At 42.3% G+C, this 26,232-nt stretch overlaps 2 protein-coding genes across 5 annotated transcripts in view; both read left to right on the plus strand.

The window, feature by feature from the left end:
- The first annotated feature begins 566 nt into the window (after positions 1 to 566).
- On the plus strand, positions 567 to 15,831 carry capzb (capping actin protein of muscle Z-line subunit beta). 2 transcript variants are annotated; one of them, XM_038696808.1, is made up of 10 exons: positions 567 to 767; positions 8,082 to 8,171; positions 9,878 to 9,999; positions 11,190 to 11,303; positions 11,398 to 11,539; positions 12,065 to 12,181; positions 12,272 to 12,337; positions 12,870 to 12,946; positions 13,329 to 13,430; positions 14,726 to 15,831. In XM_038696808.1, the coding sequence occupies exons 1-9, from the start codon at positions 765 to 767 to the stop codon at positions 13,420 to 13,422; spliced, it is 825 nt and encodes a 274-aa protein (XP_038552736.1). In that variant the 5' UTR covers positions 567 to 764; the 3' UTR covers positions 13,423 to 13,430; positions 14,726 to 15,831. The 2 variants fall into 2 exon arrangements, with proteins under 2 accessions (XP_038552736.1, XP_038552737.1); XM_038696809.1 differs by lacking the exon at positions 13,329 to 13,430 and having other exon boundaries at positions 568 to 767.
- A 5,696-nt stretch (positions 15,832 to 21,527) lies between these two features.
- celsr2 (cadherin, EGF LAG seven-pass G-type receptor 2) overlaps positions 21,528 to 26,232 on the plus strand; it is a 71,523-nt gene continuing 66,818 nt past the window's right edge. For all 3 annotated transcript variants that reach the window (XM_038696766.1, XM_038696767.1, XM_038696768.1), the window contains exon 1: positions 21,528 to 25,333. In XM_038696766.1, coding sequence (XP_038552694.1) covers positions 21,799 to 25,333 — 3,535 coding nt within the window. In that variant the 5' untranslated portion in view covers positions 21,528 to 21,798. The remainder of the gene's footprint in view (positions 25,334 to 26,232) is intronic.

Raw genomic sequence — 26,232 nt, forward strand, 5'->3', positions numbered from 1 at the left:
GTGAGATTTACAGGCAGGCCCCCAGCCGCACTTCTGGTTTTTGATCCCTGAAAAATAATGACCCAGTTACATTTATAGGTGAATAGTCTACTGCTGTAAATGTTGCAATATTGCCTGATATTTCAGAATTATGTTTTTGAGAATAACTAAATTATTATAATTTAAACATCATTCATACCTAATTACACTTACCACAGAAGATGTGCATGTATAAAAAGAACAGAAATAAAAGTCAAAAGTAATGTGAAAAGAAATCCATATAAACTAGATAAATATATTTGATTTTCTTTATGTACGACAGTTTAAAAATGTTTATGAAAGGAGCAGAATGCACTGTAAACATCACATGCAGGGCAGTTTCCAGTCATCGTTGGTAAAGCCAGGCTCTGTGTGATATCTCCATCGGTGTATTTGTATATCTACTGCCCTCTTTGACTGCACATTCACTGCACCACTCCTCTCTTTCCATACTTGGCAATGCCTTTCTTGCTCCTTCGCTATTGGCTGCTGCAGAGAAAGCCCGGAGTGACCCGGACATGCAACCGGGGCCTGCTTTCTGACAGCAGCCTCCTTCCTGTAGCCCGGTTGAGGAAGTGATTTTCGCTGACAGGGCTGGGTTCCGTGAGGGAGAGGCGAACAAAACAACTAAACTAAAAAAAGAACATCAAGAGGCGAGAGGAGCGACTTGTTAACCCCCAGTGAGGCTAAGTTGTACAGTCGTCGGTGAAATCGTGCTGCCCTGCCCCGCTGAGACCGCCGCAGACATGGTAAGGGAGAGAAGGGGGACGAGGGTTTTGGTGGGGCTGCTGCTAACTAACGGCTAGGGGTGCTAAGCTAGGCTAACGCTAGCTGGACGCGCTGGGTGGTAACATGAGAGCAGCAGCAGCAGCAGTAGGGGGTCCAAGTGTATAAATCACCGGTGCATATCTAAACTTGCACTGTTTGCAAAACTTCTGCATACTGGACTCAAATGAGTTAGCTTCGTGGCTAACAGCTAGCCGCTGGTTCTTCAACCTAGTAGCTAGCTGTTAGCCGAGCTATGTGCCCCGTAGGCATAAAGTTAGCACAGGATGTTTTGGATTTGACACAAGTTCGTGAATAGTAATAGTAAGGAGTACTAATATAATGCGCACACATACACACACAGAGTCATCCAGCCGTGCACTACACACACACGCACACACACAGGCTAAAATAGTCAAGCGCCGGGTTGCCTGTAGCTAAAATAAGACTGCTCGCTCCTCCTATTCCCAGCCATGACAAGCTGTCAGCCTGTTCTGCTAAGTTTTTTTACTGCCTTGCAAGTTTGATTATGACTTTTGTTGAGCTCTGATAATCCCTACAATTACTACCAGCAATTATTGTTTACTTATTGATTGTTTTCATACCTCTTAAGCTTCTGTAATGGTCATGTGTATATGTTTAACAAAAAACAATATGACTTGAACTAGTATAGCATAAATGAGCACCATCTCGTGCTTTCACACTGTTTATAAAAGTGTGTTTTGTAGTGCTTCTAAATTACCTAAATTGTCTTGTGCCTGAGATGGGAAGAGCAGCTGGATTTTCTCCACAGTCGCCTACTCTCCTCAGCCTCACCTCATCCATCCTGCTGGCTCAGACTCACTGTTCTCCCCTGACCCCGGGGGTTGTTGGTCTGAGCTAGTGTTTACATGGAGACTGGAGCACTGGTAAACACAGTGTCAAAGGATGCAGGTGTCTGATGGAGCATACTGATTCATCAGCTGAGAGAGAGCTTAAAACAGGCAGAATGTGAGAGGAATTAAATGGCGTGGGAGGCGTTGCTTAGAAAGTCTGTTATGTTCAGGGTTACCCCTAAGGAAAATGTTTATGGAAAGAGGATTCTCTACTTTATAACATGTCATTGTCCTTAGACCAACTAACAGCTGCATGCGCATACTCTGTTAGGTCTATGCACTTAAGAGGAGTTACTTCATGGATAGGCCAAGGTGGAGGGTGTTGTTGGCATCTAAAAGAGAGGTGAATGAAATAGGTTTAATATGGCAGTGCAAAAAAAGCTATTGCTATTGTGCTGTTGGTGATTTTGATATTGACGCAGGCGATTCAAAATTATTTGCAATGCAAATGCGTCTTTTTTTCTCATTGGTTTTGGATGAGCATTGCAGGCTATTTTTCATTTTTGTTTCATTCTTGATAAGCACACTTCTGTTTGTAGTGGTAGACATTAGTGCACGTACCACGTCAGTGTGGACTTTTATCTCTGGGATTTCATATTAATGTTAATGGGTGACTGTAAGTTGGTCTAGTTTTGTAGTTTTATGTTAATTCAGGTCCTGTAAGGTCTTGTAATTACCATAATGAAATATTTTTAGACGAGAACAATAGAAGGTGAGTTTGATGGCACTGTCTGATAATGCCCAGATGAAAATGATTGTGGCAGAGCCAGTTATCTGCTAGGGTTAGCTGAGAAACGAGTTTTGTCCCTCTACTATTACACACACATCTCCCCACACATTCCCCAGTTTCATGTTGTGGCTGGTCTGTCCTCCCCAGCTCACTAATATCCTGCAGCTCAGTGCATATTTAAGGGAGGGAACCCCCTGGGGGAAGGCTATGCTCAGCAGTCCTGTCTGCTCTGTGTCTTCTACGGCTCTACAGCTGCCATTATGAATAAGTTCTTCATTTACTCTTAACTGATTCGCCTTTTTTGCATTTCATTTATCCTAAAACTGCTGCACAACAAAGAGACTGTCACTGTAAAACGGCAGACAGTTTCTTTTAAGGAATGTTACCTACTGGATACAAGATACAGGAAGGTTTATCTGCAAGAGTTGGAAGGGCTGGGCCAGAGTACACAACAAAACAAGCCTCAGTTAAGAGCTCTGACATGTAACCCAAAAAGGAAGTGACTTCACTTAGTCTCAAGCTGTAGTGAAGAGTCTGCTTTGGTCCTGGTTTTGTAGACTGTGATAATATTGTGGTTTTGAGTGTTATGTTACAGGACTTATCAGTATTTCTGATTGTTCTACAAAATCTACTGTACCTTCACTTCCTACATTGATTGTATCTAGCTTTGGAGTTTCATATTTAGATAGTGGATTTGCTAAGTCTTAGCTAAACTAAAGAATCATCTAACCATCATCTAGTAACTACATTGATACAGAGAGGAGATGTGTCAGGATCTATTTGATTCAGCTCAGTGGGTTCACATTGTATATTCAGTGCAGTGATTTAATCAGACATTTCAGACATCTGCAAGCATAGTAACACATGCTAAGCTGAAAGTTTCAAACATGTTTCACTTGTGGCCACACCCCAATCAGTGATGTCAGAGCAGGTGCTTTCACGTTGAGCTCGCTCTACAACCCAGCTGGCACAGAGGGCGAACTCTCCACACCAATTTAACTGGCACACTTAAACGGCACGTGCCACTTGTGCTGACTTGAAGTGAGAGCTTTGTACGACAAGTCAACAAAACTCCACGTGTTCCATGAGCACGATATATATCTTGTCTTGTGAGCAAATATCTTTTACAAAACTAGTTAGTATATGTGCCACCTATGTTCTTCGGCAGCTGATAGATAATATCTGCACTGACATCAGTGATTTTAATAGTATGACATACCACATGTTTGAAGGTTTTACCCACAGAATGACTTTGTGACTTGCCAGACTTTTGACTATTTCTCATCCAATTGCTATTTCATCTCTAAACAGATTTATTGCCCTGCAAATTCTCACATGACAAATCATGAGTGCTGTTCATTCTACTGAGCTGGAAATGGTGTCTGTAATCTCGCACTGAGTGAGCAGAGTTCGCCTGCAAGGGTGTGAATATGACCTGCTCAACAGCTCCTCCCATATCCTCATACAGAATGTAGCAGGCCTTCACCATTGTGCTGTTTTGGAGATGTGAATGAGCTCGGAGTAGTCTTTTTTTAATAAAGAGAGTCCTGATCCAAAACATATGTATATTTCCCCCCATAATTCAGCCTTACAGTCCACACTTACATTGAGCCTGCTTTAAACCAGTGAGCCACTTTAGTTTAGAAAGTTATGCTTTTTAAACAACTTGTTTATTGGTACAGCAGGGCTTTTTTAAAGGATATGTTCACCATTTTTCAAGTCTCTCTAAAAACAGTAAGTATTAGTATAACATTGAAACAGGTTGTGCTTGCTGTAATCATTCCTCCTATTCTTACTGGACATTTAGAGATACCTTCTTAATGGACCTTTAGTGAGATACAAAATCCACAGTCCTCATTCTGTGCAATATAAGAAGAAGATAATGTGAATTCTTCAGCAGTCTGAGTTAAATAAAGTGGGTATAAGTTACAGTCTTGAGCTTCAGTCAGACAGTAATTTTGGACTAAAAAAACTAAAATTGAAAGACACCCACTTCATTTGAGCAACAGACTGCTGAAGCCTCAAACAAAAAAGAGAGAGCACCTCCAGAATCTAGTGTTTTTTGTCCATGGAGAACCATTGTGACAAGAAGACTCGGGCTGCATTAGAACAAAATGTTGCCTCTCAGCATGAATATATTACAGAAGTGACACATCTTCAAAATCTTGCTGAAGTTGTGATAAAATCAACCAAAAAGCTTTTTTTTTAACTCAAAAGTGGCTATGCTTGGCGTCAGTGAGGAAAACTTCACTAAAACTGCTGGCAAATATGTATTTATTGTGCCACTCTTCATTTCAATTGTTTGAAACACAATGTCAGACACTAGTGTTTTACTGGAGTACACTAACAAAGCAACCATTAAAAAATACCAATAATAAATGATCAGTTATGCTTTGTAGTTGTGTGACAGTCTTCCAGGTCAATGTTGGGCATATTAAAAATTGTTGGTACCGAACAGTTTATATTTGTGACAGTGTGCTCCAATGGGTTAACACTTGTTAGGAGCAGCTGTTTACAGGCAATTAGTATCCACTTAAATATGAATCAGTTTTGTAATTATGATGAAAAGGTTAATAATGTTGTTTTGCACAATTACAGTTAGGGCTCTGCTTCAGTGAGAAACACATCACAACATATCAGTATTGAAACTTTGCTTTCAGTTAAAAGGGATTTTTGTACCAGTAAGTAAAGTTTATTTAGAATGGCACCTCTTACAGAGCAAGGCCACAAAGTGCTTCACGGGAGTATCTTTTTCAGGAACAATAGTATCATCAAAACAGTAAAACATATCAACAAAAGACCTTAAAAACAGTCCAGTGTAAAGGCGATGGGATGGATGTGGACAACAGCACTGCAGCAGCGTTCTGGACGGTAGAGGGTCCAGGGATGACTAGCCTGAGGCAGGTGAATAGGGAATTGCAGTAGTCTAACTGGGATGACATCAAAGAATGAAAGATAATTTCTAGGTCAAGTTGTGCAACAACAGACCTGAGTTTAGTAATGTTTCTTAAATGGAAAAACATGTACAGGTAAGTGACTTGATATGTTAGTCAAAGTATATAGCCTGATAAAATATAGCACCAAGATTTGACTGTACACATCAAGAAAGGGACCCAATACACTGAGCAACCATTGGAGCTATGCTATCTAAACAACTATGAGGACCTCAGCCATCTAGTCCTTAATAATCAGTTTGTCAGTCTAATCAGGCTTACAAGAGACACACAGTTGGATATCATCAACAGTGATAAGACAGATCTTTAAATTTGCTAATGATATGACTTAAAGAAACTAATATAGGATCCAAGGCAGAACCCTGATGCACACCACAGGAAAGAGCAGCACTTTCAGACCTGTGGGGACCAAGCATCATAGAAAAACTCTTACCTAAGAGATAGGAGGAGAACCAGTCCAGGGTGCTCCCAGAGACATCTACTCACTGCCCAAGCCTTTGAATGAGGATTCTGTGATCTACATTATCAAAAGCTGGTCTTGGATCCAGCGGCACCAAAACATGTCGCTGGAGACCCTGTGAGAGCTGGATCAGTGGAACGTTTTTACGAAAGCTTTGAGATAAAAGGCAGCTTAGATATAGGGCTATGGTTTTTGGGAAGGGATGGTTTAAGGTTAGTTTTTTCAGAAGAGGCTGCATGTTTAAAATAAGCTGGGACAAAACCTGATTTCAGGAAGCTTTTTATAATCCAGACCGGGCATGGACCAAATAGACCAAAGTGTGCTTTGAAGTGTGGAAGTTGGTAAAATGTCTGCAGGGCTTGGGGAAGTTTTCATACTGCCCACCAGATCAGTAAGGTTTTACAGGGAAACAGGGGAGAAGCAGTCCAAAATTGAAGGCCAATCAGGAAATGGAGTAGAAGAGCTAGCCCTGACATCGTTAATTTTGTCCACAAAGAAAGAGTTGCATCAGAGGTTGCAGGAGAGACAATGCTGTTGACGGTGTCAAACAGGACTTTAGGGTTGCAATTGAGGGAGGAAATTAGGTTACCAAAATAAGAAGCCCTCGCATCCTTAACCATGTTCTTAAACTCAGTTAAAAGATCTTTGTAATAGAGACGATGAACATGGAGCTTGGTAGATTTCCACAGTCGCTCTACCCCCCGACATTTAGGCTGGAAAGAACGAAAAGTGTCATTTAACCAGAAGGATGAATTGACGGAGGAAGGACGTCTCATTCTACTTAGTGTATCCAAAACAGCGGAGCAATGTGTGTTCAAGTAGTAGAGCAGACTATCAGTGTCAGCGTGCTCAGTAACATGCAGCTCCTCAGAGGAAATAGAGGGAGTCTGTAAATTAAAATGCAATAAAACTGATTTGCACGACCATCTTTGGTCATCTGTAGTTCAGTGCTCACCATTTGACTTTGAAAGCAGCTCCTGAAAACCACAGCGAGTCCCCCACCCCGGCCCGAGGTCCTGGGAGTGCTGATCAAAGTACAATCCGGCGGGCACAGTTCGATTAGGGGGCCATATTCCATGCTCCTTGGCCAAGTCTCTGTCAGAAATAGGAAATCCAACCTTTAGAGGTGAATAAATCGTTCAGTATGAAGGACTTATTCACTATGGAGCGAGCATTTATCAGCGCCATCCTGAGGGGCTCAGACCCACTGCTAGCAACAGCAGAGACCCAAGCCAAGGAGCGCAGGTACTGAGGGCCTGATCCGCCGCACACAGCTGAAGAATTGAACCAAAGATGATCAATTATATGACAATCAATATTTGACTTCAGCCGGTATGACACGCAATTTTTATTTATTTTTTTTATACTACAGAAGATTTTACCTTGAGTCTAGCTTACAACTTTCTGTCTGCATTTGGGAACAACAAAGATATACTGGTTTCTATAAATTTCCTTTTAATGTTTTGTGGTTAATTGTCTCGTTGTCATTATTGTCTTTCTTTAATTTTATTGGGGCTCTATCATCCTCTGACTGTAGTGTTATGTGAAATCTGGGTGTCATTTTTGACAAATCTGTGTTTTAACACTCCTGTTAAATCTGTGGTTATGGAGATGCTTGTTCATGCTTTTATTTCTTCTCGTTTGGATTATTGCAATGTATTGTACACTTGTTTAAACAAATCCTCCATGGACCGACCACAAGTTGTACAGAATGCGGCTGCAAGACTTTTGTCTAAGACCCAACAGGAGATCGCACATTACTCCTGTGCTTAAGGCTCTTCATTGGCCTCTGATTGGTTTTAGAGTGCATTTTAAAATTTGAATCATTACTTATAGAGCCTTTCATGGTCAAGCTCCCTGTTACGTCCAGGATCTATTGCACACACACACTTCTGGTCGCTATCTCAGGTCTTCAGGCCAAGACCTTTTAACTGTTCCCAGAACACATTTTAAAACAAGAGGTGATGGTGCTTTCTGTGCGGTGGCTCTGGAACTCTCTCCCTTTAGCCCTGAGAGCCTTGGATTCTGTGGAAACTTTTAGAAAACTCCTAAAGATACATCTTTTTAGACAAGTATTTAACTAGCTATATGGTTTTGTATTTTATGTGTTTATTATGAGTTTACTTACGTCTTTCATAATAGCAATTTTTGTTTGTTTTTGAAACAAACTCAACATACCAGTATACAGCGACATACTGTATGTGACTAACGATTTAGACTGGATCAAAGCTGCTTTTACTGTGTAATAATTGTGTCTCTGCTGGTTGTGTGTGTTTCAGAATGACCAGCAGCTAGACTGTGCCCTGGACCTGATGAGGCGTCTGCCTCCACAGCAGATCGAGAAGAACCTCAGTGACCTCATTGACCTGGTGAGTTGCTGTCTTTGCTTTATGCTGTCAGATTTACTTACAGGTAAAAGACAAGCAGGGTGTAGGCTGTGTCCCCTACAGACACCTTTTAAGAAACACTCTTGCTTTGAATAATTTGTGTGTCATGTGGTTTTCCACCAAAAAAATGTTGGAAATGGGGGGGGGGGACGTAGATTGAGTCAGTGTCTTTTTTTTTTTTTTTTTTTTTTTTTAATCAGAAAGCGCTTCAGGGATCAGTAACACATTTTTGAGAGGAGGAGGACTTTAAATGCATGTAAATAAAATTCTGTTGTGTTTTATTTTTTTTACTACTCATAATGAAGCTCATGTGCTGCAGAGTTTTCATTTAGTGGTTGAATCTCAAAAGAAAACAAAAAGCAGCAATGACAGCACAGACATTTATTTTAAGTCATTCATGGTTGGGTACATTTTTGCTGAATGGAAGAAAAATATCAAGTCAGAAAACCTAAAAACACTTATATTGAAATTGTAAAGGCATTTTCTTTTAATCAAGTCAGCCAGTAAAAAGTTGTGTACAAACATGGAGTTTGTTGGTCTCTGGTTTCTGTATGTAGGTGGGCCTTTTTGTGGTTTTTTGTTTCAGTTTCAGTGAGTAACTGTGCAAGTGCGACAGTCATCTGGGTAACTGAAGCTATTTCCAGCGTTTACTATTACACATTAGTAAATTCTCAGTGCAAAAACAACTTAAATTTCTCCCTGTAAAATAACAACCTGTTTCCTTCTTAAAAACTTCTCATTTTGAAATGATTAGACCTGTTCTCTGGACTTTCACAGAGCAGGGCCAGCTGTGTCTGACAAATTAAGCTAAATCAGACACAAATCAAATCACACTTTTACCAGTTTCCATGGCACCTTGTTTTATGGGGATATGCGTTCCTTTCCAGCCGGACCCCCCACCTGCTTACCTTCCTCTTCCCTCACCTTTAACCTCTCTTCCCCCGGGTATCGGCTCTCTCCTCACCCGTTTCAATGTGTCCGGTTGTTAGTGATTATTATCGCAGCTGTCAGTCACCTCCACTGCCAGGCACTTCTTGGCTCCACCATCTCTGCTCAAACTCTTCCTGGCAATTAGGAATCACCTGAAGTCACCTCTTTCTTTCCCGGTTGTCCACACATCGCTCTTTTCTCGTCCTCTCTGTCCTCCATTTTCTTCCCTACCACACTCTTCCCACTTGGTTTCCCCCGGTTTGGGCTGCCAGGTGTGTGTGTGCGTTTCTTCAAGGGTGTGCGGGATAACAGGGCCTCCTTTGTGTCTCTGCTCTGATAGGAGGACATACAGAGAGGAGTCCATGTCAGTCTGTGAGAAGTAATTTGTACCCCTTTATCCTCTAGATATTGTGTTTCCCATTGATATTTTATCCCAGCTCCCGTCAGTAACCTCTGCTCATTGAGTGAAGGTGAAATGAGAGACAAGACAAGAACTTCTAGGCTACTTTTGTTTTTGCTGTCTAATCTGTTCCTCCACAGTCTGCAAGTTTCTTTTTAGTTGGCATCTGTTACAGGAAGTCTCAATTGACAAAAATAGATTGTCCATGTCTCTTGCTTAAGACAAACGGAACACTTTAAATTAGGTGTCTCTGAGGAATTGAGATATTGCAAACTTTCACAGCACAGATACTTCAGTATGCTCAGCCGTAGAAAACGTGTTAAAGTAATGAGCTCTTTGTTTCCGTGTTTGTGTCCAGGTGCCCAGCCTTTGCGAGGACCTCCTCTCCTCTGTGGATCAGCCCCTGAAGATTGCCCGGGACAAAGTGGTGGGGAAAGACTATCTGCTCTGCGATTACAACCGAGACGGCGACTCCTACAGGTCCAGTTTATAACTGCAATTAGGTCATGGACAGTGAACATAAACTGCAGTTTAGTTCATCTGTCGTCAGACAATAGGCCACAGACAGTGACTGAAACTAACCTGTTAGCTGTTTTTTAATGGATAGTGAATAAAATCAGATTATCTGGCTAAAATAATAATAGTGATGAAACTTTATTTATTCTTTTAAAAACAGAGTTACAAAATGCTTTACATGGTTGAACACAAATTAACAACATTTCAAGACATAGGCAAATTTGTTCCAAATGACTACACTGGAAGGCGGGGTGAAAAGCAGTTTTAGGACCTAGAACATTTCCGTTCTGTGTCTTGAGGTGTTTCACTTTCAATGCGGCACAGGTCTGAATTCGGGTTAATGGCTGCAGTAGCACAAGGTAACATGCACAGACATGAAATGTGTCTTGTTCCTTCATCTAAGATCACTGTGATAAATAAATAAATCACTCAAGCAATCAAAATCTACTGCTCAAAGAACATAAAATCAGTTGTAATAAACTACAAAACACTGTGAACGAGGACATCCTTCTCGTGTCAGAGCCATTTATAAAGGTCACAAATTTGTTGGAGGATTCACTAGAAGAGAAGCAGGAGTTGAGCATCCCTCGCACTCATTATGCTCATTAAAGCTGGGGTAGGTAGTGTTGGAGAACCAGCAAGAGACAGCGAGACTTTGAAAGTATCCAACTGAAAAAAATCCCAAAATCAGATGTCCCTCCTAAGCCACTTCCCCGAAACACATTTTCATGCACATGCTACTGAAATAAATTGCTTACCCCAGCTTTAACAAAGTTTTCAATTGCAAAAACATTTAAAAATACATCAGAGATTTAAACTTCAAGAGAACACAATCAAAAACTCTTCTTCCTTCAACTTTTTAAACTCGCCCCCTTTTTCTCCGGCGGTACCACCGCTTCCTCACCGGGTGCTAAAGATTCCTCGAACGTTGTATCATTTTCTGGAAATGTCCTGTTATAGCTGAATGAAGCCATAACGAACAGTAACGTCAAAGAAACCCGTGTCTGCATGAGAAACAGACATCACTTTAATAGATAACGCCAGCAAAGTTATTAAGTCACGGTCTCAAAAAACAGAACAGTGGGTAACACAAGTGGGTTTACAGACATTTGGTTAGGTACTTATTTATACAGTTGTCTTCTTTATTACATTAGATCTCCGTGGAGTAATAAGTATGAACCTCCCATTGAAGATGGTGCGATGCCTTCAGCTCGCCTGAGGAAACTCGAGGTCGAAGCCAATAACGCCTTTGACCAGTACAGAGACCTGTGAGTACCAGCCAAGTAAACCATGTGTTTTTTTTTTTTTTTAATTAACAGTCAGTGTTGGCCTCTTGTAACCTCTAATATCTGTGTTTTTCAGGTACTTTGAGGGTGGTGTGTCCTCGGTGTACCTCTGGGATTTGGATCACGGCTTTGCTGGAGTTATTCTCATCAAGAAGGCCGGGGATGGATCCAAGAAGATCAAAGGGTGCTGGGACTCCATCCATGTGGTGGAGGTGCAGGTAAGAATCAGCTGATAGGAAGCAGGCTGGCGTTTGAACTCGCACCTGCCCAGTCTTTATGTTTTTGTATCTTAGCTTTATACATAGTGGCAACAGAGAATAATTATGTCTTCCATGCAGTCCCAGAGTTTAAGTAATAGTTCATGAAGTCATATTGTAAAACACCGAAGGGAAAATTTGTTAATTGTAAACTTTTCATTTTATTTCTTCAACCCTTACTTAACCATTTGTTCTCTTATAGAACAATAACATAGGACCCAAATGGCATAAAGGACAGAACTGGACTTTCTAAAACAATTACATTCTTCATAGAAAAATGTTTTGAATATTTGAATTCCTGGTATGAAGGCAGTGTTTCTAAATTAAGTTTGTCTTGTAAATTATTGCTATACCCTGGCTGCATATTACAGGTTTTGCCAAGTTCAGAGCAGAAATCGACAATCATAAATCTTTGGACAGTGCTAAAGCGTAACACCTTCCATTTTAGAGTATTATCTCATTGCTTGTTGTGTGTTGTTTGAGCAGGAGAAGTCCAGCGGTCGCACTGCTCACTACAAACTCACCTCCACCGTCATGCTGTGGCTCCAGACAACCAAGACCGGCTCCGGTACCATGAACCTGGGCGGCAGCCTCACGAGACAGGTACGGTTGAAACAAACAGAAAACCACTGCTGATAGGTCCAGCCTTTCTGTAGTCATTTAGGCACTGAATTTCTTTTCCTCTTTTCACAGATGGAAAAAGATGAGACAGTCGGAGAGTCCTCACCCCACATCGCCAACATCGGCCGCCTTGTCGAAGTCAGTATATGACGGCTGATGTCTAATAACACAAATATACCATCATATGGCACCCTTTTGTTAACACACAATGTGCCTGAGTCATAGGGATCTGTTCTAGGATAAAAAAAAGAAAAGGCAAATAACTAGTTTTAGAGAGACTAGACCATTCAGCATAAAAGTAAAAACAAAAGCATACCATAGGTTATGACCTTCATATTTCATTGCCTGTCGATTTCAACAAGTTCTATAGGAACTTCTGGATTATCCTTTCTGTTTATTTGCATCAGCAGTTTAAATTCATTGCAGTGTTGTTGCAGAGCTTTAAATGTAAGATGTAAAGGTTATAGTCTGTAACCTGTAATACTTCACATAGTACAACACCAGTGATGAAAAACCTTTCAGCCACATAGCCAAGCCGGTGTCACTTGTTCAGCATAATGTGCATCACACTTCTCACATCTCCAGTGAAAACAGTTGTCTGAGAATGTAGTCGTGGGAAAAATAGAGGCGGGGGTCATGCTAAAAGTTAATGTCTTGATTCTCATTCCAGGATATGGAGAACAAGATTCGCTCCACACTGAATGAAATCTACTTTGGCAAGACCAAGGACATAGTCAACGGCCTGAGGTAAAACTAGATGAGTTGTTTGCTTAACCACCCTCGCTCCTTTTACAGCACTTCCAGACAGCAGAAGCCGCAGAAACTTTGTTTTTCTAAGTGTACCAGTCTTACTGAGAGCAGTTTACTTCTGCATCTCCATCTGTTCAACAGATATTTTCTTACCCCTCCTGTCAATTTCTGTCATTTCTTATGTGATATTTTCTTTAAACCTACCATGGCTGCCCTTTTTTTCGGTTGCATTTTGTTCTGTATTCACTTCACCTCCTCCTCCCCCTATCCCTTTCTTCTACCTCTCCTGCTGATCTTATTTTTTATCGCCTTTGTCCATTATTTTTCCTTACTGTCTGTCCTTCTGTCGATCCCCTGCTGCCTCTCTTCTGTGCTCCAGATCTATTGAATCTTTGCCTGATAACCAAAAGTACCGGCAGCTCCAGAAGGAGCTGTCGCAGGTCCTCACCCAGCGTCAGATCTTCATTGACTAGGGTCAGAGGTACATCCTGCAACCTGGCATGGAGAAGTGTGTGTGTGTGTGTGAGCAGGAAATGAACGGAAAGGAAAGGAAAATGTTTTAGTCTATAAAGACTAACTGATAGATAACTTTATTATATACACACACACAATCAATTAATAAATAAAAAGCTTACCATAAGTGATGCACCTTTAAAACAGTTAAGAGTTTTGATAAGTCGGTGATGCTCCCTCTGTCTTTATCACAAGTTAATAACAAACTTCCTCGTTTTACTAATTTTAAGATTCAGGTAACTAATGTCGCACCATCTGACAAATTTAGTCTACCTCATCTCTGTAGGTTTAGTGTCCTATATTGACTCGCGTACCATTGGATGACGATTATGTAATTAAGATTTGGCCAATGATCACATTTTGAATACTTTATGTAGGTCAGAGATATGAGATTTAGAATCAGCTGTTGTCCACAACAGGCCAAAACTGAAAGTACAGTAGAAAATGATCATCAGAAAAGCCCAATTTAAATGTGGTTGTGAGGTTTCAGGCTGTGTGTGTGAGACTGTATGCTACATGAACATATTTGCATGCTCCTCCGAGTGTTGAAGATTGAGCAGCTGTGTACGCATGTAATGCAGGTTTTGTTTACCTTTGAGTCTAACAGACGATCTCTGTGAGGGAGCGACACACTAACAATGTTAGAGTATTTAAATTAGTCACCACCCCTGATGTTTTGCAGTTTGTTGCCCTAATAAGGTTTTTTCTGAAATGTGTGTAGCACTTTGTCCCATCAAAGGAAAACACGTTTTGTAGAAAGTGTGTGAGTGTGAAGAAACAACACTGAGATAGGAACAAACACATTCACCCCCGTCTGATTAACCGGGTTGTTTTATTATTAAAGTATGATTTAAATATAAAACTAAGATTTTGTGTATTTTAATTTCATATTTGCACATAAAATGATGAGCTGTGCATGTTAAAATAACAACAAAGTGCAGAAAGTAATGGATGGTGTAAGAAAGTGTAGGCACAAGGATGAACTGCATGGTAACAAATAATTTTAATTTGCCTGACATTAATGTTGTGCAGTGTGTACACACATTCCCCACTATCTTCTCCCCACAGAGAAGGAGAACTGGAGTGTGATGTCTACATAACTAATACTTTTAAAGAGATTCAGTTTTTCTCTTGTACTTACAGACTGTGTGTCTCTGTCTCGCTGAAGAAACTTTTTTTTCTTTGTCTCTCTCTTGCAGTGTTTTTACATCTGATTTTGCACATGCTGATTGTCTCCCCCCTCTTTGTGTCCCCCCCCCACAGGACTGTTCAGACTCTGGCTGACAAGTCAAAGCAGGAGGCTCTGAGGGTCGACCTGATGGATGCACTCAAACGCAAGCATAACAGCTAGAGATGCTACTGTTGTTTTTCTTCTGTCTCTCACTCTCTCTCCGCCTCGTGTCTGCCATCTCTTCTCTGTTTCTTTATGTCTCTCCCTCCATACCTGTTTCAGTGCTGCACTCTTGTTTATTTGTGGAAAAAACAAAAAAGGAGAAAATGCTTAGCTTTGTTTATTGTTTTTTTTGTTTTTTCCTGTCCGGTTTCGTTTTCATGCATCTCATCTGCCATGAAGCCATTCACTCCCTCTCTCTCTCTTCACCCCTCTCTTCTCTCTCTCTCTGCCTCTTTCCCATGTTATGAATATAATGATAGTATTACCACGGTTAATGATAATCTTACAGTGTGAGGGTCATTGTAGTAATAATCCCTGATGTTCTCACAGCTGATGTGCCCTCTGTCTGTTTCAAATGAGTGATTTTTTTGGCCCCACTCTTCCTCCGTGACGAGGAAACGGACACAGACTGTGGTGTAAGCTCGGCGGGGCTGTCATTATTAAAGACATAAAAAAATTTTGTTGCACCTATTTTTGTCCACGACATGCCCCCACCCCAATATATTTGTATAAAATTATTACTGTCCGTGTATAACTGTCATTATTCTGGGCGACGTAAACAGCGTGACCACGAGGGCGGCCTTTAGTTTTTTACTGTTTACTCCACTAATGCATGTGAGCCTGTGTGCGATCCTGGGGGCTGCAGCGAGTGGAAAAGTAGACTTATCAAACATGGGGATGGACTTGTTATAATCACCGGGTGATTACACCCACATCGTCAACCCAACCCCTTACACTGTGTATAACATGACAGTTTGCCTCCCTTCTGTTCTGCTTATTCAACTTTTCTCTGTCCTCACCTACTATGTCTTTGTTGGGGGTCACAGTTTTGTCTTTGTGTCTCAGTGGAAACCTTTGACCGTTTCCATTTTGGAGGGGAATCTTTTGTTGTATTTTTGTTTTGTTTTTATTTTGTAAAGCTTATGATTCATATTGTATTAGAGCCTCCAGCAACAATAAAAACTGTAAAAAGCTACTCTTGCTCTTATTTTTTTACTCTGCATTTCTTATTTATGTGCCACACTCATGGCCACACTGTGCAGGTAGTGGACAAAATAACAGAAATACTTTGATTAGAAGGAACTGCATTACTACTACAAACACTGCTATCCAGGTGGGCCACACTTTACTGTACTTTACTTTAACTCTTGGCACCCACAGGTAAAGGCTGAGGTTACAGATAATGAATGATAAAGTGAAACAGTTGTGATAATATAAACTATCCTCATTGGAGAAGTTATAATTGTTGGCAAACAGTGTACATCAATAAGCACTTTTCCATGTATCTGCTTATAGCTACATTCTTTACTGTGTTTACTTTTATTACATTACAGTTACTACTATTACTGCTTATGAATGCTAAATATGGGCAGTTAAAGTGTTATGGTCACATTAGGTCGCACACCAGTTAGCAGCATTTGTCGTCAGCCTGCTTATTTTATTTTATATCCTGACCGATACCGGATTTGAGAGACTGAAAAGAGTTTCAACGAGAGTCTGCAGCATGTTGGGCTTTAACGTTGGAGGTAAATAATAATTACCATGATAACATGGTAATGTTTGGCAGGTACATTGTCCTCTTAGTTTAGCGTGTTAGCATACTAACGTCAACATTTCAGTGCCGTAAACAAACTAAACTAAACTTAAGACTGGTGAAAATACATTTAGTACAGTTACTTAAGTATTTACTTTTTCAGTACTTCGACTTCAGTTCAGAGGCAAATGCTTTTCAGTCAATACATTTCTTTTGCAACTAAATACTAGTTAGGCTATTACTTTGCAGATTAAGATTAATTAGCCAAATATAATCGCCGGGGTAAAATTTACAAGGTACCCAACAGTTGCCTTTTAAAGTAATTAAAATTTCCTCCAGCTTCAGTGTAATGTTAACATTACATCTAATCGTTATAACATCTGGCAATATAATCAGTAGACTACTTTTACTTTGGTACTTGAAGCTATATTTTGATGCTAATACTTTTGTGCTGTACCTAAGTGAACTTTTGATTGTATTAGTATTAGCAGTATTTATACATTGTAGTTTTTCATAGGCGGAAATGATAGTGGTTTGGTCCACTGCCTGCTTTCCCGTTACTTCATCCACACACAACTCTCCGGAGGGAGAGAAAGTTTGAACCGCTTCAGTAGTTATGGGACTCCAGTAACTTTGGCAGGCTGGCAGGGCTGTTTTATTCACAGATGAAATGATGTTCTAAGTGGTAATTAACAACAAGCCTCCTCCACAGGCGGCTCATCTGCTGCTGTGAAAAGGGAATCGCCGGGGAAAAGTAGGCTAGGCTACAAAATGCCAGTGGTCTTTGATAAAACTGATAAAGTCAGAGCAGACAGATACAGGCAGAGAGAGACAGAGAGGTTTAGGTGTGTGCTTGTGTGTCTGAAAGGTAAAGCAAGGTGAGCAGAGTACCTACTGTAGTTTGTGAGTAAACACTAAAATAAGAATTAGAGAATTAAAATGGTGAGATTAGAAGTAACCTAGCCTACTACAAAAGGAGTCATGTATTCTTTCCAATTAAAATATATTAGAAATGGCCTATTTTTGAGTTGGATTTTATTTGTAGCTACAAAACAGCTCCCTCCAGTGAATAAGCGACTTTTCTAGTAATCATTGGTTCATTGTGACCATACAATTGAATGGACCCCAGTGAGAATAGCCAGTGTTACAGTATTTCTGAATTGCTAAAACACATTTTTTAAATGTTTCTCTCGCTTTCTCAAAACCTTAAACACAAATCACCAAACTTAAGCTACACTGTCAAAACCTTTGACTTTTCTTGCTATATCAAACAATTGCTTCAGAACTATGTTATCTTTACACAAAACCAAACACTGTTTTCAGGTAACACACACATCCAGCTAAACACTACACAGCAGTCATTACACACTACAGAGATAAATGCAAAACACTGCACTCAGGGCAGAGCAGGGGAAAAAATATATTATGAAGTACTTGTACAATCCTGCACATGTATACAGTAAATGTAGTCACAAAATATGCAGCAGATCAATAGCAAGCAATGTCTTGGAATCATTCTGCCTCAGCATCATGCCTCTGGGCATGGTCAGGCCACAGGACCTCAACGTCACAGGCATTCCTGTCTCTTGCTAAGCAACGGGGATAGAATCCTTTAGCATGCCGAATCCAACCTTGAATCGCTTCCACTCCAATGTTGTCACATGCTGCATCCATTGACTGAGATTTTCCTGTGTCATAGACCTGTGTGTCATAGACCTTCCACCTCCATGCAGAAAAAAATTCTTCAATGGGATTAAGGAAGGGTGAGTATGATGGGAGGCACACATTTATAAAACGTAGGTTATTTTCAAACCACTCACAAATTCTAGGACCACGGTGAAAGTTCATATTGTCCCAGATTACCACATACATGGGATGCTCTGCCTCTGTTCGCGTCTCAGTGCTTCCTGTAGAGCATGCAGAAACATAAGATGGGCAGTGTTGTAAGGCCCTAAAGTCACATAGCGGTGAATAACCCCGTAGCTGCTGATGGCAGCACATATGGTCACGTTGCCACCACGCTGCCCTGGCAACTCTACAATGGCATGTTGACCAATACAGTTTTTCTTGATTGTTTACACACATTTTCTGAAAGAATGACTCATTCTCAGAACTCTACACACAAATCAAAAAACACACACAATGGGCAAAACCCCTCAATTCTCCTGCAAAATGAAACTTTACATTCAAAACAATGTTATTTCTTCAAATGACACAAGTGTGTTGTAAAATATTTGAGAATATTGTTTTTATACTCAGAACGGAAATATATATATATATATATATATATATATATATATATATATATATATATATATATATATATATATATATATATATATATATATATATATATCACACACACACACACACACACATATACATACATACATACATATATATATACACATATATATATACATATACATACACACACACACACTTTTGCTAGTGAGAGTAGATTTCTTTCTTATTCTCATTTCTGAAAACACGTAGTCCTGCTTCCCTCCATGAACCAGAACATGGTGTATGATTGTTGCTCTAATTTCATTGGAAATTATGGCTCGTCGTTGTGTCGTGTCGTGTCGTCGTCGTCGTCCTCGTCCTCGTCCTCGTCCTCGTCCTCGTCCTCGTCCTCGTCCTCGTCCTCGTCCTCCTCTCCTGCACTCTATTGTGAAAATCACACATGCCATCTGGATTTGACATGGCTTTATATCCTTATTACTGATTAGGTGCAACACATTACTGATTTGAAACAGGTGTGTTCAATTTTGAGTGCTTGTGTGTTACCGATGACAACAGTGTGTTGCTTGTGTTTCACTTTTGTGTTGTGCCATTCTGAGTTGAAGTGCACCAAAATGCTACATGTGCTTTGTGAATGACAATGTGTTTACAGTTTTGCACAAAGAGTGATTCCGATTTGCTAGTTGTGTCTAACCACATGAGAAGTGTTTAAAGTTCTGCAAATTGTGTGATTCAATCAGTAAAGTGGTTTGTACACTTGCAACTTTGGTTTTGCAAATGGATTTTAGTGTTTTAGCAATTCAGAAATACCGTAATGCTGGTGCTGATGGGGTTCCAAGTAAAAAATAATAATACAATACATATAAATACAATAAAGAAAAGTTACAAAGATGTTTGTGTATGCTGTCAATTATAGTTCTTAGAAAGAAAGAATCGGTGTCAGCAGGTCAAAAATGCAATCGTTGCATCTCTTAGGCTACTATAACTAACACTGCCATAAGCCTGTGTGAACTGATATTAGGGTTAATATTAGTAGTAGATCTACCATTGTGTTGTGTTTGCGCATTATGATGTTAAGTGGCCGATCAGGTGGCTTGCTGCGGTTGAATATCTAAGTAAGAGACGTACCTAAAACCTAAAATACTAGAAGGACGCCAGATAATTAGGATAATATGACCGATGGCCAACCTGGACCTAAGTCATATTTAAACAACTATTGCTTTGTGTTGTTGGCCAGATAAAAAGACAGAGAAAAGAGTAACTCATAACAATTTGGTAACATCACGGTCTCCATTCATCATCAACCGCTTATCCTGCGTACAGGGTCGCAGGGGGGCTGGAGCCAAGGCGGGGTACACCCTGGACAGGTCGCCAGTCCATCACATAACAACCACTAAGGACAATTTAGGGTCACCAATTAACCTAGACTGCATGTCTTTGGATGGTGGGAGGAAGCCGGAGCACCCGGAGAGAACCCACACAGACACGGGGAGAACATGCAAACTCCACACAGAAAGGCCGGGGCAACCGGGGTTTGAACCCACGACCTTCTTGCTGGGAGGCGACAGTTACACTAATAATAGCAGTAAGACTTCCCTCTGTTCACACATAGGCTATCCTATACAAGTACCATTTTGGCTTCATTATTTGTGTCCCCTTCAAAAATGTTGCTTGAGAAATTTTATGTTTATAGCTCGTGTGTGTGTGTGTGTGTGTGTGTATGTGTGTGGGTGTGTGTATGTATATATATATCCTGTATAGTCTGTGTTGTAAAGGTGCAGCCAATTAAGATGTGAGCTTCTTATTAAAATGTTTTTTCCTCATGTTGTAGCAAGAATGAACATATCTAAACTAATGTAATCTGCTATCATCTGAACAAGCTGTCCATTTGCTGATGAAGATCATGCAATAAGCTATTTAATGGGCCTGGTGGGATTGTCTTGTTAATGCTGTCAGTTATTTTTCCATAATAGACCAGATGTGAGTACAAAGATTTGTTTTTAACAGGGGTTGAAAGCGAGCCATGTAATCATGAACATGTAATCATTGAAATAGCCTACTGTAGTGAGGCAGTGAGCAGCCTCTTCTCAAACTGTGTGACTGCGGTTTGTCCACTAGGTGTCAGTGACATTCAGCACACCAGCTGAGCTACTAGTTTCACAGCTATTCACCGTTTCACTGGTCTGAGCTCAGTCTAAATGCATTTATCTCTTTTATTCCTGACTTCTCAATACCCCAAACTGAGAGGGGGAGCCCACAAAATGCCTCTTGTGACCCACTAGTGTGCATTTCAATTTAGATTATTTTTTTTATTTTCCCCTGCTCCAGTTTTAAAACAGAATCTGGATGAAATTGACAAAACCATGAATTAACTGGTGAACACAATTTCATTAAAACTGGTTTGATTTGAGACGAAACAGTGGGCAGCGGTGAAAGACCACTCTCCGTGGGTTAAAACAATCCAAACCTAAAGTTTGAGGAATGGGTGCCAGTTAATGAGTAAACCCTTTCTGTAGGTGAGGTTTGTCACAGATAAAATGATCGCGGTTTGAAGTGTGGTTGTGCCACTGCACAATCTCCAAGACCTCTTACTCTTTGACGAACAAAATCTTAAGTAAAAACAAACTAATGTAAAGATAACACTACCTGTAACCTATAGCTGAAGCACATACAGATCAAATTAAGAAAAGCAGAAAAAGCAATCTCGAGTAAACTATAATGAAAGTTGTTGATTCTGTAAATAAATGAAGCTTTTAGGGTGTTACCATTTATCTCCAGTATCAGGGTTTCTGTCAAATCCTCAGACCCCTCTCTCTCTCTCTCTCTCTCTCTCTCTCACTCACACACACACACAGGTTTATGATAATGAGGAGCCTCAAGGCGCAGGGGGAGCAGGAGCCATTTTTCCCATTCAAGCGGAGTTGCGTGGACGGAGCGGAGCTGCTGCTGCTGCCTGCGTGTGTGAATGAGTGTGTGTGAGCCGCTCCAGCCAAGGTTACTGCGGGTTTACCTCTTAAAATCAGCCGGAGTGTCCGGAGAGAAGTGCGCCCGCTGAGAGCATGGCTCCTCTGCAACAAAGGGAAACTCATAGGCGGAAAGTTTAAAGGAATAAGGAGCTGCAGAATTTACCACCCGGAGACGCGGCTGAACACAAATTGAGGAGCGATGCACTTCGTTAAATGGGATTTGTTGTTGATTTTCTGGTGGTGTAAACTGGTTTCGCTGGCGCATTGTTACACCGTTCACATCAGTGAGGATGCGGGGCCAAGGACGGTGGTGGCCAGCGTGGAGCACGGCGCACGGTGTACTTTGGATCAGGTGCTAGCTCCCAAATTCACGGAGCGGTTTTTGGAGACTGACGCGGCGGCGGGCATTGTGTTTGTTTCGGACTCTGTGAAGTGCCCCTCGCTGCGCTCCAACCCCTTCACGTTGTACACTGTGGCTGACTGCACGGACTCCGGCTACAGGCACCTCCTCACCGGACAGTACGACGTGCATGTTCACGGTAGGAACTGCTCAAACAAGCGTAAAAGAAAGACTCAGTGGGACATGGAGGTCCTCAGTTTGTTCAGCAGCCAACACCACTCAGAGTGCCACCAAGCAGGCTCTGCTTTATTTTCAGTATGGGGTCTGCTACCAGGAGTCCCGGTTAGCTGCAAAGTCACCAACAGCCGTGACTTTTACTTCTCTGAGGGGGACTTGTTTGTGTCTGAGACGCTGTGCTGGAGGCAGGACACCCTCCTGGAGCTAGACCTGCTTTGTGATGTGCTCACAGGAAATGGATTGAGTGCTAAAGTCAACCCCATCTCCGTCCACTGGCGTGTGGGACGGGGCCCCTTCAGGCAGGGCCACCTAGGGAAGCTGTTAGAAAAGGCAGCCCAGTCTGATTCAGGGATTGTGAGCAGGAGGAGGAGAAGCATCAACAGCAGCCCCCAGTTTCAGCCTCCAATGTACCAAGTGTCTGTGGCAGAGAATAAGCCAGCTGGGACTCCTGTTGTTATTTTGAAAGCAGTGGATGTGGATGAAGGGGAGGCAGGCAGGCTGGAGTATTTTATAGAGGCCCTCTTTGATAGCCGCTCCAACAGTCTCTTTGCTGTGGATCCAGCCAACGGTGCCGTGTCCACAGTAGAGGTGCTGGACAGGGAGACAAAAGATACCCATGTGTTCCGTGTGACCGCAGTCGACCATGGCACGCCTCGACGTACAGCCATGGCCACCCTCACTATCACAGTCAGTGACACTAATGATCACGACCCCGTGTTTGAGCAGCAGGATTACAAGGAGAGCATCAGGGAGAATCTAGAAATAGGCTATGAGGTGTTAACTGTGAGGGCCACAGATGGGGACGCACCTGTCAACGGTAACATCCTTTACCGTATCATCAACAGTAACGGGTCCAGTGATGTGTTTGAGATCGATTCGAGGTCTGGTGTGATCCGCACCAAAGGCCTGGTAGACAGAGAGGAGGTGGAAGCCTACATGCTGTTAGTTGAGGCAAATGACAAAGGTCGTGACCCCGGGCCCCGCAGCGCCACAGCTACTGTCCACATTGTGGTTGAGGATGACAATGATAACGCTCCCCAGTTCAGTGAGAAACGCTATGTGGTCCAGGTGCCAGAGGACATGGCGCCTAATACAGAGATCCTGCAGGTCACCGCCACAGATCAGGACAGAGGGAGCAATGCTGTCGTTCACTTCAGCATCATGAGTGGAAACACCAGGGGCCAGTTTTATATTGACGCACAGACAGGAAAAATGGACCTTGTGAGTCACTTGGATTACGAGGCGAACAAAGAATACACTCTGAGAATCAGAGCTCAGGATGGGGGACGCCCTCCCCTATCCAACATCAGTGGCCTGGTTACGGTGCAGGTGCTGGATGTTAATGACAACGCCCCCATTTTTGTCAGCACTCCGTTCCAGGCCACCGTGCTGGAGAATGTGCCGCTGGGCTACTCCATCATCCACATCCAAGCCGTGGATGCAGACTCTGGAGACAACTCCAGACTGGAGTATCGCCTCACTGAAACCATGCCAGACTTCCCCTTCAGCATCAACAACAGCACTGGGTGGATTGTAGTGGCAGCCGAGCTGGACAGGGAGAGTGTAGATTTTTACAACTTTGGAGTGGAGGCCTGCGATCACGGCTACCCCGTCATGTCCTCCTCAGCCAGCATTAGCATGACTATTCTAGACGTCAACGACAACAACCCAGAGTTCACTCAGAAGGCATATTACATGCGACTGAATGAGGATGCAGCCGTGGGAACCAGCGTAGTGACAGTGTCAGCTGTGGACCAGGACATCAACAGCGTGGTGACCTATCAGATATCCAGCGGAAACACCCGCAACAGATTCTCCATCACGAGTCAGAGTGGCGGCGGGCTCATTACACTGGCGCTGCCTTTAGACTACAAACTCGAACGGCAGTACGTCCTCACTGTCACCGCAAGTGACGGTACACGCCTTGACACTGCAAAAGTTTTTGTTAACGTCACAGACGCCAACACACACCGGCCTGTGTTTCAGAGCTCACATTACACTGTCAACATTAACGAGGACAGGCCTATGGGCACCACTGTTGTGGTAATAAGTGCCACAGATGAAGATACAGGGGAGAACGCGCGCATCACCTACTTCATGGACGACAGCATCCCTCAGTTTGACATCGACGCAGACACGGGAGCCGTCACCACACAGATGGAGCTGGACTATGAGGACCAGGTTTCCTACACGCTTGCCATCACCGCTCGGGATAATGGCATCCCGCAGAAGTCTGATACCACCTACCTGGAGATACTTGTGAACGACGTCAACGACAACTCCCCCCGCTTCCTGAGAGACCACTATGTGGGCTCTGTTATGGAGGATGTGCCGGTGTTCACCAGCGTGGTCCAGGTCTCTGCCACTGATAGAGACTCCGGGCTCAACGGCCGTGTCTTCTACACCTTCCAGGGCGGGGAGGACGGCGATGGTGATTTCATAATTGAATCCACCTCTGGCATTGTTCGCACACTGCGCAGATTAGACAGAGAAAATGTGCCTGTTTACAGTCTGCAGGCTTTCGCTGTAGATAAAGGCGTCCCTGCTCTGAAAACGCCGGTAAACATCCACGTAACAATCCTAGATGTGAATGACAACCCCCCTGTATTTGAGAAAGATGAGTTTGACATTATGGTGGAGGAAAACTCCCCCATAGGCGTCGTGGTTGCACATATATCAGCCACAGATCCAGACGAAGGCAGTAATGCACAGATTATGTACCAGATAGTGGAGGGAAACATCCCAGAGGTGTTCCAGCTGGACATCTTCTCTGGAGAACTGACTGCATTAATAGACCTGGACTATGAGTTGAGGTCTGAGTATGTTGTTGTGGTCCAGGCCACCTCCGCCCCTCTGGTCAGCCGTGCCACGGTCCACATCAAACTTGTCGACAAGAACGACAACGTGCCAGTGCTCAAAAACTTCCAGATCATCTTTAACAACTACGTGACCGACAAATCAAGCAGCTTCCCCACGGGAGTGATCGGACGTATCCCAGCGCACGACCCCGACGTCTCGGATCAGCTCCACTACAGCTTCGACGTGGGAAACGAGCTGAACTTAGTCCTCCTGAACCAAAGCACGGGAGAAATCCAGTTAAGCCAGGCCCTGGATAACAACAGGCCCCTGGAGGCCTCCATGAGGATCTCAGTGTCAGGTGAGACTGTTAGATAACTCTCTGTAATTGCAGACTCCACCCAGTGAGTGAAAGATGAGAAGGGAACAGCCTTACAGAGGTGTATTCCTACTCTGTTTCCATTAACATGTCCCATCGCCCCATTTACATTTTCGCTCCACTTCACCGGATAATGGAAGTGATGATGACTTAAGTGTGTCTTTCCTGGCTTCAGTATTCCAGAGCGATTTCCTTACAATAGAAATATTCATGAAGGAGGATTAATATTCTCTGCAGGATATTTGTAAGACACTCCACCCCACCCCCCATAAAAAGTCACTCAAGAGTACCAAGTCAAAAGATGCATTTACCGGTAAGCATTTAAATTCTGGGAGGTAAACTATTTCATTTGGGTAAAGTAGCAGGGGGGTCTTCTGTCATTTTTCAGACCCCTCATTAAGGAGCTTTCTTGTTTACACAAGCCTGATTTGGCTCCGTCTATTGTCGAGATTTAAATAGCTGTTTGTCTGAGCACGTCTGTATCCTGTGGGATCCACACTCCAGTGGGCAGACTGATCATGCCCCCATAATTGCCCATCATACCCCCTCTCCCACATACAATGAAAGACCTAATTCAATTATGGTCTTTAGAGTCAGAATTAGCAGTTGATGTTCTTTAAGTGTTGTTTTGTTTTCACTCGCTTGTTTTTCTTGTTCTAAGTTGACAGAAAGGCTGTAATAGAGGTCAGTGTTCTCAGCTGAGGATGCTTTATTTAAAGACAGATAAGCAGATAACAAGTCAGTTGAGGTGTAAATCCACTGTTTTGGACTTTCACTGTGTGGTAAGAAGAGTGATGTATATCCAAAACAAGCCGTGCACTTCTTTGCTGTTCATTCTCACTGCTGGTGTTGTCTTGCCTAACATGCATGTCTTAATCCGC

The sequence above is a fragment of the Micropterus salmoides genome, unplaced genomic scaffold (genome assembly GCF_014851395.1).
Source record: "Micropterus salmoides isolate LMB-PRFRI ecotype aquatic unplaced genomic scaffold, ASM1485139v1 Ms_hic_scaffold_4, whole genome shotgun sequence".
Classification (NCBI taxonomy): domain Eukaryota; kingdom Metazoa; phylum Chordata; class Actinopteri; order Centrarchiformes; family Centrarchidae; genus Micropterus; species Micropterus salmoides.

Bases quoted from the DNA above. Each gene is read 5' to 3' on its own strand.
- capzb (XM_038696808.1), top strand. The intron at 8,172-9,877 runs GTGAGTTGCTGT...GTTTGTGTCCAG, and splicing joins TCAGTGACCTCATTGACCTG to GTGCCCAGCCTTTGCGAGGA. The intron at 11,304-11,397 runs GTGAGTACCAGC...TGTGTTTTTCAG, and splicing joins TTTGACCAGTACAGAGACCT to GTACTTTGAGGGTGGTGTGT.